Genomic DNA, 12,500 nt, shown 5'->3' with positions numbered 1-12,500 from the left:
TTTAACACTTTGGGGCAACATCTCAGTCCGATCTTCACTATTTTAACTCTGTGTTTGGTCTCCACCAAACATTTGACTCATTAGCTGCTAAATGCTCTATGTTCACCAGCTAGTCGCTAACTGTGTCCGTCTGCTGCTAAGCGGGGAGCGTGCAGCAGCTTTTCGGACCGTTTTTTTACTGAGGAAAAAAAGCAGCCTGCTGCTACCAAAACATTTTTATGAGAGCAGTGAGAGTGAACCAAAAGCGAAACGGTGCGCTGAAAGAGGCTGAAAAGCTACATGTAGCTGAGGGCAACATCCTTTTCAGGGTTCTTACGGTCATGGAAAACCTGGAAAAGTCATGGAGTTTTAAAATGGTTATTTCCAGGCCTGGAAAAGTCCTTAAAAAAAATAAAATCCTAAAAGTTTTGGAAAAGTCATGTAAATGTGTTATATTCATGTGTTCATGTCGTTCATTTACGCTGAGTTTGAAATAATGAATATGCTTTTAAAAGAAAGACGCTCAAAATATAAGCAGGCACACATACAGGCATCTATATAAATGTTTATTCTTTTAATCAAACCATTGTCTCTCATTCTTTTGTATCATTTAAGGTTTACTGTATGCTTTGTGTTCTCATTGTTAGTTTAAATACTACATTTACTCACTTTTTCCGTGATTTCACAAAATGTTTGGTCATGGAAATTTGGTTTAAAGTCATGGAAAAGTCATGGAAATCCATTGGTCAAAATGTGTATGAACCCTGCTTTAGGAGTTGGTGGAGACCAAAAAAGAGCATAAAAGCAGAGTTCATATTGATAGTGAACTTGTCAGGTGGTTAGAAACATGAATTATAATGTTGCGACGTGTAAATAAGCTGCATACAACTTTATACGGTGATAGTAGCTCAGCGTTGTGTCTAAAATGTTGTTTCTGATGTCCACAAGTGGCCAAAACGGTGGAAACGCAAGAACAGAAGGAAAAAGAAGTGTTCAAGTGTTGCTCCTAAGAGACCAGAGAAAAACAGTCTGTAATTGCAACGTGGATCTTTGGTTCGTGCTCATGCGGTCCGTGTTTCCATCCCTCAGGACCTGGTGGAGAAGGTGGTGGTGCTGCGCCGTGCAGTGGAGCAGACGCAGCGCTCCGGTCCCACTGCGATCGGCATCCTGCTGGCCGAGAAGATGAGCCAGTACGCCGGTCTGCTGGCGTCGCAGGGCAGTCTGTCCACCGCCATCGCCTACCTGCCGGACAACGCCAGCCAGGTGTGTTGAAAGTTCAGTCGAGCCTCCAAGTGAAGTCGACTAACCTTCTAAAGTTCACCTTTTCTCGTTTTCGCCGTGCAGGTTTCTGTACAGCAGCTTCGTGACCGTCTCAGTCGAGCTCTGGGGCAGCAAGCGGCTCCGGCTCCGGCTCCTGCGGCTCCGGTCCAAACCCAGAGAGCTCCGTCTCAGCCGCCCGCCCCGACTCAGACTCAGCCCCGGCATCCGTTCACCCCGATCCAGCCCGCCATGGCGCCTCAGCCCACCGCAGCGGCTCCGGTGCCCATGCCGACGCCCGCTGCCTCCGCATCAGCTCAGCCGCAGTATTACCAGCCAGTAGGTTTCACACGCGCTTTCTATGCTTTCATCTTTTGGGAATCAGGACTCAAACCAGGAAACCAGTCTACAGGTGACAGATCTCTTGTCCAACCTTTCTTCTGTTCTCACGAAAGAGTAAAGGAAAACATACAGGAAGCAGCTTCTCATGTGCAGACGACTGTCGCTGGTTCCAAAAAACAAACATCAGCTGTAGTTCACGGCTAAAAGGAGAAGTTGGTCTTTTAGCCTCACTCTTTAAAACCCTAGTATCAACAGCTAGCTGGTGCAGTACTGTAATTGGCATTCTGGGAACTCGTTTGACAATAACTACATTTAAATATATAACATAAATAGATAAAGAATAATAAACATTTCATATATTATTATCAGGGCTGGGCAAAATCTTCTATCATTTCATATCTCGATAACAGTATACATCACAACATAGCATATATTCTGGTAGGTCAATGAATAAAAAGTCTATTTGAAATAACCACATGGATTTGTATACTTTTGTGTGAATTAAATTCCGGTACAAATTAGTATTTTCACATAAACCTAAATGCAAAATCATCAGATTTTCTGAGATGTTTGATTTAGTATGTGGTTGTTATCAATTTAGACGATGTAAATGTGTACCACGATATCTCCATGTATGATTTCATCACCATATTAATCATTTAATGATGATACATTACCATATTGAATTATCGCCCAGCTCTAGTTGTAGCCACAGGTTGAACACATTCATAAAACATTTTTTTTCTACCTTCTGAGCCAACAAAAAGTGATTTTAGCCGTTAAGTTACTTGCAAATGTGGAAAAGTAAACCTGATGAGATTCGATAAGAGATTCAAAATTGTGCGCGTTTGTTCTGCTCTGGATTTGAATGTGAAATCAAACCCGTCTCCTCCTCTCATGCTAACTAACCACCTGGTGAAGTGCTCATTGCTGCTGTGTTCATGTCATTGACCAGATCCAGTTCCTTGTAGCCAGGGTTTAAATCACATGATGAATTATTAATGAACAACACGCTTATTGCGTGAACAGCTGTACGCCTGATAAAAATATCAATGTTCAACCTTTATTTTTTGTAATTTGAACCCTGGCTTTGGTCCAACGTGTGTGTTTGTATCTCTCTGTGTAACGTCCAACGTGTGTGTGTGTGTGTGTGTGTGTGTGCATTGTGGTGTCCTTGGTGTCCCCCTCCTCCTTCTCCATGCGGCGGCCATCATTGCTGTGTGCCGTGTGTCTCTGTGTGCTTCAGGTGAGGGCTACGTCCACGGTCACCTCCTGGAGTAACCAGACTCCCACGGCCCTCCCCAATGTCCCTCCTCCTCCTCTTCAGGTAGGCAGCGCCTCAGAGCATCAGGTACACGGCACACACACACACTCTGTCTCCTGTACTGCATGCTCTTCTCATTTCACAGTTTCCACGTCCTCGATTCCTTCTCCTCGTACAGTCGAGACGGACATCTGTGGATGTTTTTTTATTTCAGATTTGTTTGTGTGTTTGCAGGCCGAGCCTCCAAACTCCATGTACGGGATGCCTCCCTCCTGCATGGCTGCTGCTGCTCCGGTCTCCTCCACTCCTGCGTACATGTACTCCCACCAGTACCAGCGTAGGTGTTTAACGGGTTCTGCCCAAAGAGCTCGGCCTGTTTTATGAACGTTGTGGACTTCAGGAGGAAATAGAGCAACTGTGTCTCCTGAAAATATGTTTATATACATCAGATTGTTTTGAGGAAACTCTTATATTGATTAAACTAAATGCTCATAATCATGTTCAGATGAACCAAAACCACCATTTTTCTTGATCCGTAAACATATTTACTTGGAATTAAATGTGTGAAAGTGCAGGAAGGATAAATACATTCATAATTTATATTTATTTATTAATTTATATGAATTAGGGAAAAAATTATATGACAATTTTCTTTGATTGTTGATTCAATAACATGAGCTGTAATATATAATATATATAATGTAATATATAGATAAATAAAGAACGAAAAGTTAAACATACCAACTTAATTAATAAAAAAATATATATAATCCTAGATGAAATTCAGTATTTGTCTAAGTGAACTTGTAGAATATATATGAACGTTATTTTTAGGAGACGGAGTTGCATCAACACACAAACAACACAACCTTTGTTTCCGTCTTGTTTAAAACACTGACAAGCATTTCCTCCTGGAGATGTTTGGCTCGTTTAAGCTGTACTTCGTTATTCACTAACAGGAGACAAGAATGAGTAACTTTTGTTTATATCTTTGCCTGTTAAATCTTTTTTATAACCTACAAGCTGAACACAAAGCTCTTCAGCATGCACTTTACTATCCGTGTTGCATGATAGAGGAGTAACATGCAGCTGGTTGTCACTAACGGCATGTGTTGTATCCTGTGGCTCCCAGCGTACCCACAGGTCAACCAGTACCCGCCTGCAGGGGGCGCTCCTCTCTATCAGCCTCTTCAGTACTCCTCCTCTGCTGCGCCTCCTCCTGCAGAGCCACCCGGCTTTCTCTCTCAGTACACACAGCCGACCTCTCCGGTCTATCCCGGGCATCCTCCCGTCAGCCAGTGCCTCTCCTCCTCCCCTCCCTCCTACCCTCCTTTCTTTCCCTCCTCCTCGTCATCTTCCTCCTTTTCCGCTCCTCCGTCCTCCGGAGCGTCTTTCCAGCATGGCGGGCCGGGATCTCCTGTGCCGTACATGCCTCCTCCGCCGCCGCTCGGATTCTCAGGTACACGGCTGCTCTGATGAGGAGGGTCTGCGTTGTTTTTAACTTTTTATGTGCCGCCAAACTTCTTAAGATGCGAGATGGAATGAAGTTCACGTTCTTTATTGCATCAGGGAGGAAGAACGAGGTTCTTGGGTGTCAGACTCCCTCCAATTATGCTCATTAAATATGTATTTTAAAAAGTCACACAGTTAATTGTGATTATAAGATCTAAGACATCAAATATTGCAGCAGCTAAAATGTAATATAAAATGAAAAATATAATATTGTGATAAAAGAGGCATACAGTAAAATATATGTACGCAATGAGAACAGGTTGTAAACCATATATATGCATGTATGTATGTATGTATGTATGTATGTATATGTATATATATATATGTATGTGTGTATGTGTGTATATATATATATATATATGTGTAAAGTACATTTAATTAATTAATTATAAACATGTATTGTGTGAATTCACAATCAATTAATTGATGAATTCACAAAAAGCTTAATATATCTAAATGTGTGTGTATATATATATAATTTTTTTTTTTTTTTTTTTGAGTTTGCAGGTCTGACTGTAAATGTTAGACCCAGTGACAGGCTGGCATGAAATGGCTTGCATAATACTTAGTAAGGAGGCCATAATATTTTTTGACTCATGGCTGAAGTTAAGTTTCTCCAGCTCTCCCCAAGTTGGCAAAAAAAAGCATCTCAAAATGCATCAGATTGATGCTTTAAAATATGGAATATTTACATTTTTCTTATGGGGGAGCATGCCCCTGGACCCCTCTAGAGGGGTAATATCCTTCTCACCTTTTTCACCCCTGACCCGTTTTCATGCCTGAACAATACATTACAGGTAAATGTACTGTGTGTGTGTTCACCTACTTATGAATCCCGCAGAATGCCAATAGAATAATTATAAACTTCATCAATCAATTAATTAATTGATGAATTCACAAAAAGCTTTTCGAAATATATCTATTTAAGTAGTATTTAGAAACTTGAAGAACATTTTTACATTTTGAATTTAATAATGATATTCTTATTCTACATTTAATTTCTTGAAATTTTATTTATAAAATATATTTTATAAAGGCTTTCTAATTTAGTTTTTTGGCCTTCCATGAACTTCCATGAACTCTTGATATGAAGACTTTATTTATGTTGTCTCAGGGCCTCAGAATGGCTGGAATGACCCTCCGGCCCTGAACAGAGCGTCAAAGAAGAAGGTGAGTCTTCTGCCTGAAGTGCTGCAGTCTGTCAGTGTGGACATTATATACAAATATATTATATATTCATGAATGAAATGTCTTTCAGCCGGCTCCAATGAACTACACCCCTCCTGCCCCCATCACTGCTCCCATCATGGCTCCGCCGGGCGCCGACCCTCAGGCCCAGCCGGTCCCCTCTGGGGCTCAAGCTTTGGCCCGGGGGCCTCACGGGGCCCAGGTGCCTTACTCAGGCATGCAGCAGCACCAGCAGCACCAGCAGCTCTCCCCTCCACCCATGAACCCTGCGATGCCCAAAACCAGTATGGAGGGAGCGCCAGGAGCTCCCACTGGAGACGTTATACAGGTACACACTGGAGATGTTATACACACTGGAGACGTTATACACACTGGAGACGTTATACAGGTACACACTGCTTCAGCAGCGGGTTTTTTAACGCTAGAGTAGTTTGGAAACTAGACGTAAACACAGCAAAAGATGTGTTTTCGAAAAACGAAGTGGATGCAGCCTCCATCTTCTCACCCCGTTTAACGCTTTCAGCCTCTGCAGTCCATCCCCGCGGAGAAGATCATGAAGAAGCCCATCCCTGAGGAGCACCTGGTCCTGAAGAACACGTTTGAGGGGCTCATCCAGAAGTGCTTGGCTGTAGCCACCGACCCCGTGAGTCCGTCTGACGGAGGAAAACTACTCTGTGCATCTCTCGACTTCACAAAGTGATTCATCGGACGTGTGACTTGTCTCCGTTTCGTCTTTTCACAGCAAACCAAGAGGAAGCTCGACGACGCCAACAAACGCCTGGAGGCGCTCTATGACAAACTCAGAGAGCAGACGGTGAGTTATGGCAGGACGAGAATGAAGAAGCCCTAGCGTCCCCCAATCGGGCGACCCTTTTATACCAGGAAAATCAAGAAAAAATCATGGTATAAATCCCTCCCCCCCAAAGAAACAAACATGTTAGGTATCAAATTAAACATAAAAATCAGGGCTACAATAATTTATAATCCTGATGTACAACCTCTAAACACAACTCAAACAATAAATAGGATTAGGGGTTATTATGGTTAGGGCTAGAGCTTAAAGGGCTACGACAGAAATGGACTGAATTTATATTATTTTTATATATTTTATCATTTTTTTTCTAATGGTAATTGGAGTTTAACCACTAAAGCTAAATGTAAAAGTAATTTAAACTTTTAAATTGTAAAAAAAAGAACTTCTGTAACTTCTTTATCGTGCCTAGTACTCATTATATCGATCGTTTCTGTCATATTCATGGAAGGAACTCTGTTATATTGTTAATTCTGGTCACAGGACATCTATTCCTTCTGTCCATCCGGGGAGAGGGATCCTCCTCTGTTGTTCTCCTGAAGGTTTCTTCCCTTGTTCTCTCTGTTAAGAGGGGTTTTTGGTGGAGTTTTCCCTGAACCGATGTGACAGAGGATGTCGTATGTGTACAGATGGTAAAGCCCTCTGAGGCAAATTTCTGATTTTGGGCTGAATTGAAATTAAATTGAACTTCGTCCGCACCACGTCTGTCCAGTTTAAGACGTTTTGGTGACTTGTACGAGCAAATGTCAAGAAGAAAAAAAGAATAAGAATACCAAAATTCACATTCCGCCGTTCTTCTCCGCAGCTCTCTCCCGCCATTGTAGGAGGACTTCATAACATCGCCAGGAGTATAGAGTCCCGATCCTATACGGAGGGCCTCAACATCCACACCCACATAGTCAGTAGTAGCAACTTCAGCGAGACGTCGGCGTTCATGCCCGTTCTCAAGGTGGTGCTGACGCAAGCCAACAAACTCGGGGTGTGATCGAGTCTGAGAGCCGAGCTCGTTTCACTGGGGGAGCTTTTCTATTCTTACTTTTGGACGAGGAATTATGAGATGTACGGAAATCCTGTCAAATTCGTCTTTGTGCCATTCATGTTTTTCTGACGCAACTCAAACACAAGCCATGCTACCGGTCGCACTCAGTGGTGAAACATGTGCAGAACGCACACGTAGAATAAAGGGCTAGAGACTAGTTCCGTAAACTTAACACTTTAATCTACCAACATGCTAACAAGTTACACTAATCATTCGTTTTTTTAATTCAAACTTAATTAAATAGATAAATATACAATTATTGTATTGTCGCATAATCAAATGAATGTCTTAAAATAACAGGCAAAATATAAGGAAGGCACAGCTTAAGCATATTTGATATGCAGTTAAATATAGGACCAACTTAAATAGGAATAGCAACCGGAGATTCAGCAATTAAAGAGCATTTCTATTTACTTTGTTGAGACGATCAATATAAATAAGAGTAACGCTCATGTTAATTAATTCATGCTTTCAGTGACTACACAAACTAAATTTAAGTAACGTTAGCTTGTTCATCTTTATAGTCTTTTCACATTTGTGCACGACAATAATGCTCAGCTACCTTTTTATAATCAACAAATACATAGAATTTATTTCTTTAAAAGTACAAAATCAGGCATTGATTTGTACTTTTAAATGCGTCATTGTCTACTGCAACAGACCTGCAGATGACACAGTTTAGAGAAGACGGAGACAGAATGTGTTATTAATTTAAAATAACATGGCATTATTTTGAGTTAAAACCAGGAGTCACACTAAAAGGTACTCGTGTTGTCTTGGGGTCAAAATGACCCATCAACACACATACACATACACTTGTCATTTTGACCCCAGACACAAAAAACTGGTGCTGTAAAAAATACCAAATATGACTTTTGTTATTACTGGAACCCTCTCTGCTTTTTCTGGCTTACTTTCACCACTGGTGTCATTACGTACAACACATTGGACCAATATATTTTCAGTGTGTGGGATATGTCAATGCAAAGCAATGCGATCCCATTTGTTGAGGATGTTTTTCTGTCTTATTTCATTTTTTATTCTTTTTTTTTTCAGTGTATTCATGAGGCTCAGCAAAGTGCAATGGACTTTTTTTTTCTTTTTTAAATGATAACTGTGCTTTTATGGAATTTTAAAGTATGCATGCTAAAACAAACACAAAAGTTGTCTTTAATGGCATTGGAGGTAATTATCTGCTAATTATTCAGACCTCAGAAGGAAACAAGAAGTAGACTTATACTTGATTTTCAATCCAACTATGATGAGGGCTCTAGTTTATGTTGTTAATAAAGGAAAACAAGTCTTTGTTTAAGATTGACTACATGCAATATTTTCAATAAATAGTATTTATTTACAACATGATGTTGCAGTGTGTTGACTATATTTGCTTTTCTTTTGCATTCAAATATTTTTGCGCATAACAATCCAGTAATATATGATTCTGAAATTGACCATTCTGTATGATGATAACTTTTACATTTGGTACTTTGAGACTATTTTGATGCTTATACTTTTGTAAGTGAGCTTTTTAATGCAATACTTTTACTTGTAGCAGATTAATTCCACACTGTAGTGCTACTACCTTGACTTTAATGATAATGACAATAAAAACCCTGTACTGTATTTTTATTTTTACAATTCCGCGCTTTTATTTTGAAGGGCAGATGCCACCTTTAATGGCGGTTTACTGACATTTATCACCCGTTATTATTATTACAGATAATGTAGATGAGAAGTTTATATACTGAGGGCGGACAGGTATGACAGTTCAGACATATTTTCAATAATATAAGATTGGTTTTTGATCTTATTGATTCTTCTGAACTAATCACTGAGGATAGTTTAATACTTTTTCTGAATTTTTACAAAGCCTTTGACACAGTTGAGCACCCCTTCATGTTGATTGTCTTGAACGATTTGGATTTAGAGCATATGCAATGCAATGAAACCCCTCTAAAAACTATTTGCATAAAGGTGAAAATAAGTGATGGTACAACTCAAAGATTCTGTCTCGAAAGATACGTCAAGGTGGTCCCGCGTCTATTTACCTATTCCTCATTGTCATTTAGAAGGGATCTCTATCGCAGGTAGAAATATTATATTTAGCCATACAACTTTATTCTTGAAAAATGATTTACAGGTGAAACCTGCAATCAAAATTATTGATTTTTTTTCAACAGCTTCAGGTCTCTGTCTGAATTTAAAGAAATTTTTGTTAAGTGTGACGTCACACTTCGTTATCAGGATTCAAAGCCAAATTAAAGCTGCGAGCAGCTGTGAGCGGGTCCTCGCTATCCCCGGCATGTTTGGGGTAGCCGGCATGTCGCCGACTCGCCCAGTTCAAACAGTTCAAGTATGAACAGTTCACATACCAGTCTCTGCCTTTGGCAGGTGACAAGATTGAACATTCACATTGATGTTGACAATTGATGTTGACGGTTGATTGTTCACATAGATGTTGAAGGTGCAGCGGACGGCACTACTTACATCTCATGGTGACTAACTTGACTAATGGTGTTAAGAAAATGACATTGGCAAAATGCCTGCTGAGTAAATGATTTCCCCAAAATGGCCGCCCATACAGGATGACTGTTATTGTGCATGAAGAGAATGCAACATACACTTGGCATCATGTTTCTCTTCGTGAAGAGTAGAGCAGGTCATGTAAATTAGATGTAAATCCGATGCCGTTTGGCTGATTTACTTTTGCCAGTAGGTGGCGCTATGACAATCTGAACATTTGTCATGTACATGTCCTCAGGCATGGACCAGTATCATGCATGAGGAGTTTTGGGGTAATAGCATCATGCATGAGGAGTATGAGGCATATTGCATCATGTATGGAGGAGTTACAACAGCTTTCTCTCATATAGCGGTTAGCTCAAAGTAGGCGCGTCTTTGGGTCCCCGTCACGTCAAGGCCGTTGAGTGAAAACGTTGCGAGCGCACAAGCCATACTCCTGAGGGTCTTGATATCACTTTAGAACAGAATTTAAGTCGATTGTATGAAATTTGTAGGAGGAGTAGTATTTGGCGTAAATGCAGATATATGCTAAAATTAGCATAAATGGGCCGAAAATGCCAAATTGGCCGAAGTACTGTAGCGCCCCCTATTGTTCAAATCGGACGCCTGATTTATTGCAAGTTAGGGGATGTGATGTGCACATATACCCCAAGTTTGGAGTTGTTTGTCCAAATAGTTTTAATGTTATGAGTGTTTAAAAAAAAGACACGCCCCTAAGAGGTTGATTGGTCGATATCTCCTCAACGCAATGAGATATCAAAGAAATTTCAATGCAGTATTGATGATCCAGTGCCATTGATGATAATTACCAAAATTCACAAAATTCAAGATGGCGGAAAATATTCATAGGCGGACTTTATGGGTCTAAGGTAGGGGGGATTGTAGGGGGTGCTAGAAAGCCATTTTTTGGAACTTTTCTTTCCGGCTTTAATAGATGTCTATTTTCACCAGGCCTGACAAGCGTTCCAAATTTGGTGAGTTTTTGAATATGACAAGTCTCCCAAAAAGCAGTCCAAAGTGGAAAAATAATAATAGGGTCCTACTTGGACTGACTACGTCAGTCGCTCGGACCCTAATAATAATATTAATCCTATTCCCATCTCTAGAAAGTGTGTGTGTGTGTGTGTGTGTGTGTGTGTGTGTGTGTGTGTGTGTGTGTGTGTGTGTGTGTGTGTGTGTGTGCTCAGACGTCTTTAAGCATACTCTGTGGAATCTCCACCAAAGATGATGTCCATGTGTGTTTCTGCCCCACTATTCTAGCTTCTTTTTTTTTCTTCATTTTTTTTTAAAACCAACCCTTTGCTGTTTTGGGTTTTTGTATATCCACTGAAAAATGTACTTTTGATTGCTACGAAAAGTGTTTATTCCATTGAACATGGGGGTTTTTCCCCAGATGCATCTGTAGCTGTCAGTGGCCGCGTGTATCTTGTGACCGGCGCTCGTCACCGCTGCTGTTAGCAGCTCTCTGTATATAAGGAACGACAAAAGGCCAGTTCCCTGTACAAAGGGTCCATCCCGCCCCGGAACACTGTTGGGACTCTTCCCCTGAAGATGTTGATGTTCCTGTACGTAGTAGTGGTTCTCCGTGACTCACTGGGCACCATGACGCATGGCACCAACACTGCCGGGGTTTTAACAGGCTTCATCCCCATTGTAGCCACCAATGTTTTAAAAAAGAGAAAACAAGAAAAACAAGATAGGAAAAACAATATGCACTGTAAGGTGCCTCAGCTAAAAGTGGCATCCAAAAGCTGGCACGTGTGATGTCATATATGTACCTTTTATTTGATTTGATTGTTTTATGAGTCGTATTAGAAAAGCAGGAAAGAAGAACCCAGAGCTGATTTGAAGATAGAAACTCCAAAAACGGTGAGATCCAGAGCCCCGCCCCCTGAACAAATAGACCCAGACCAAAGTCACAAGAAGTTCACCTGATGTCTCCTTTAATGTCGCCCCGTCACTACAGGAGTCTGCCCTCCAGTCTTTGTTCTATTCTCTCTCTGCAAAGCTGAGTTTTTTTGTATACGCCTCTTAACGACTGCCTGCTTCTAAAGTTGTTGTTTTTTTGTTGATTTTGTTTGTTTGTCTGCACTAAAGATGTCAACTGATGATGTCATGATAAAAAACCGTGCCGTTTATGGATCAGATGGCAACTATCACAACAGGCACTGAACTGCTTCCGCTTAACCCTTTTGTGAATCCTTGATCCTTGATGATGGTTCCGCCTCCTCCTCCTCCTCCTCCTCCTCCTCCTCCTCCTCCTCCTGCAGCTGTGCCTGTAGTGGAACTTTTTTTTATTTAATATAATTTTTCCCGGAGTGGTCGGCGCTCGTCCACTCGGATGGGATTGGGAGGGTTTCCCCACGTTCTCCCTCCCTCCAGTGTGAAAACCCTCCACCGACAGAAATCCACGACCCTGCATGTACTACCAACACCGAAGCAGCACCCAGCATCAAGACAAACTTTTAAAGGACTCGAGTAGACAAAAAAAAAATCACAAACAAAAAAATGTGAAACATAGATCTATAAAATGAACAAAAAAGAATAAAAGAGTTCCTAGTTTACTTTTACACATGGTTGGGCTT

At 41.0% G+C, this 12,500-nt stretch overlaps 1 protein-coding gene across 1 annotated transcript in view; it reads left to right on the top strand.

Moving 5' to 3' along the window:
• Nucleotides 1-8,754, top strand: part of sec31a (SEC31 homolog A, COPII coat complex component) — an 18,337-nt gene extending 9,583 nt beyond the window's left edge. Inside the window, exons 19-28 of the mRNA XM_079235009.1 lie at nt 1,069-1,242; nt 1,324-1,575; nt 2,825-2,929; nt 3,077-3,179; nt 3,975-4,301; nt 5,469-5,524; nt 5,616-5,870; nt 6,066-6,185; nt 6,285-6,356; nt 7,159-8,754. Coding sequence (XP_079091135.1) covers nt 1,069-1,242; nt 1,324-1,575; nt 2,825-2,929; nt 3,077-3,179; nt 3,975-4,301; nt 5,469-5,524; nt 5,616-5,870; nt 6,066-6,185; nt 6,285-6,356; nt 7,159-7,338 — 1,644 coding nt within the window. The 3' untranslated portion in view covers nt 7,339-8,754. The remainder of the gene's footprint in view (nt 1-1,068; nt 1,243-1,323; nt 1,576-2,824; nt 2,930-3,076; nt 3,180-3,974; nt 4,302-5,468; nt 5,525-5,615; nt 5,871-6,065; nt 6,186-6,284; nt 6,357-7,158) is intronic.
• Nucleotides 8,755-12,500: the final 3,746 nt, after the last annotated feature.

This window comes from Taurulus bubalis (genome assembly GCF_910589615.1).
Source record: "Taurulus bubalis genome assembly, chromosome: 19".
NCBI lineage: Eukaryota > Metazoa > Chordata > Actinopteri > Perciformes > Cottidae > Taurulus > Taurulus bubalis.
Note: the sequence above shows the minus strand (reverse complement) of the source record. Positions and strands in the feature narration are given on the sequence as shown.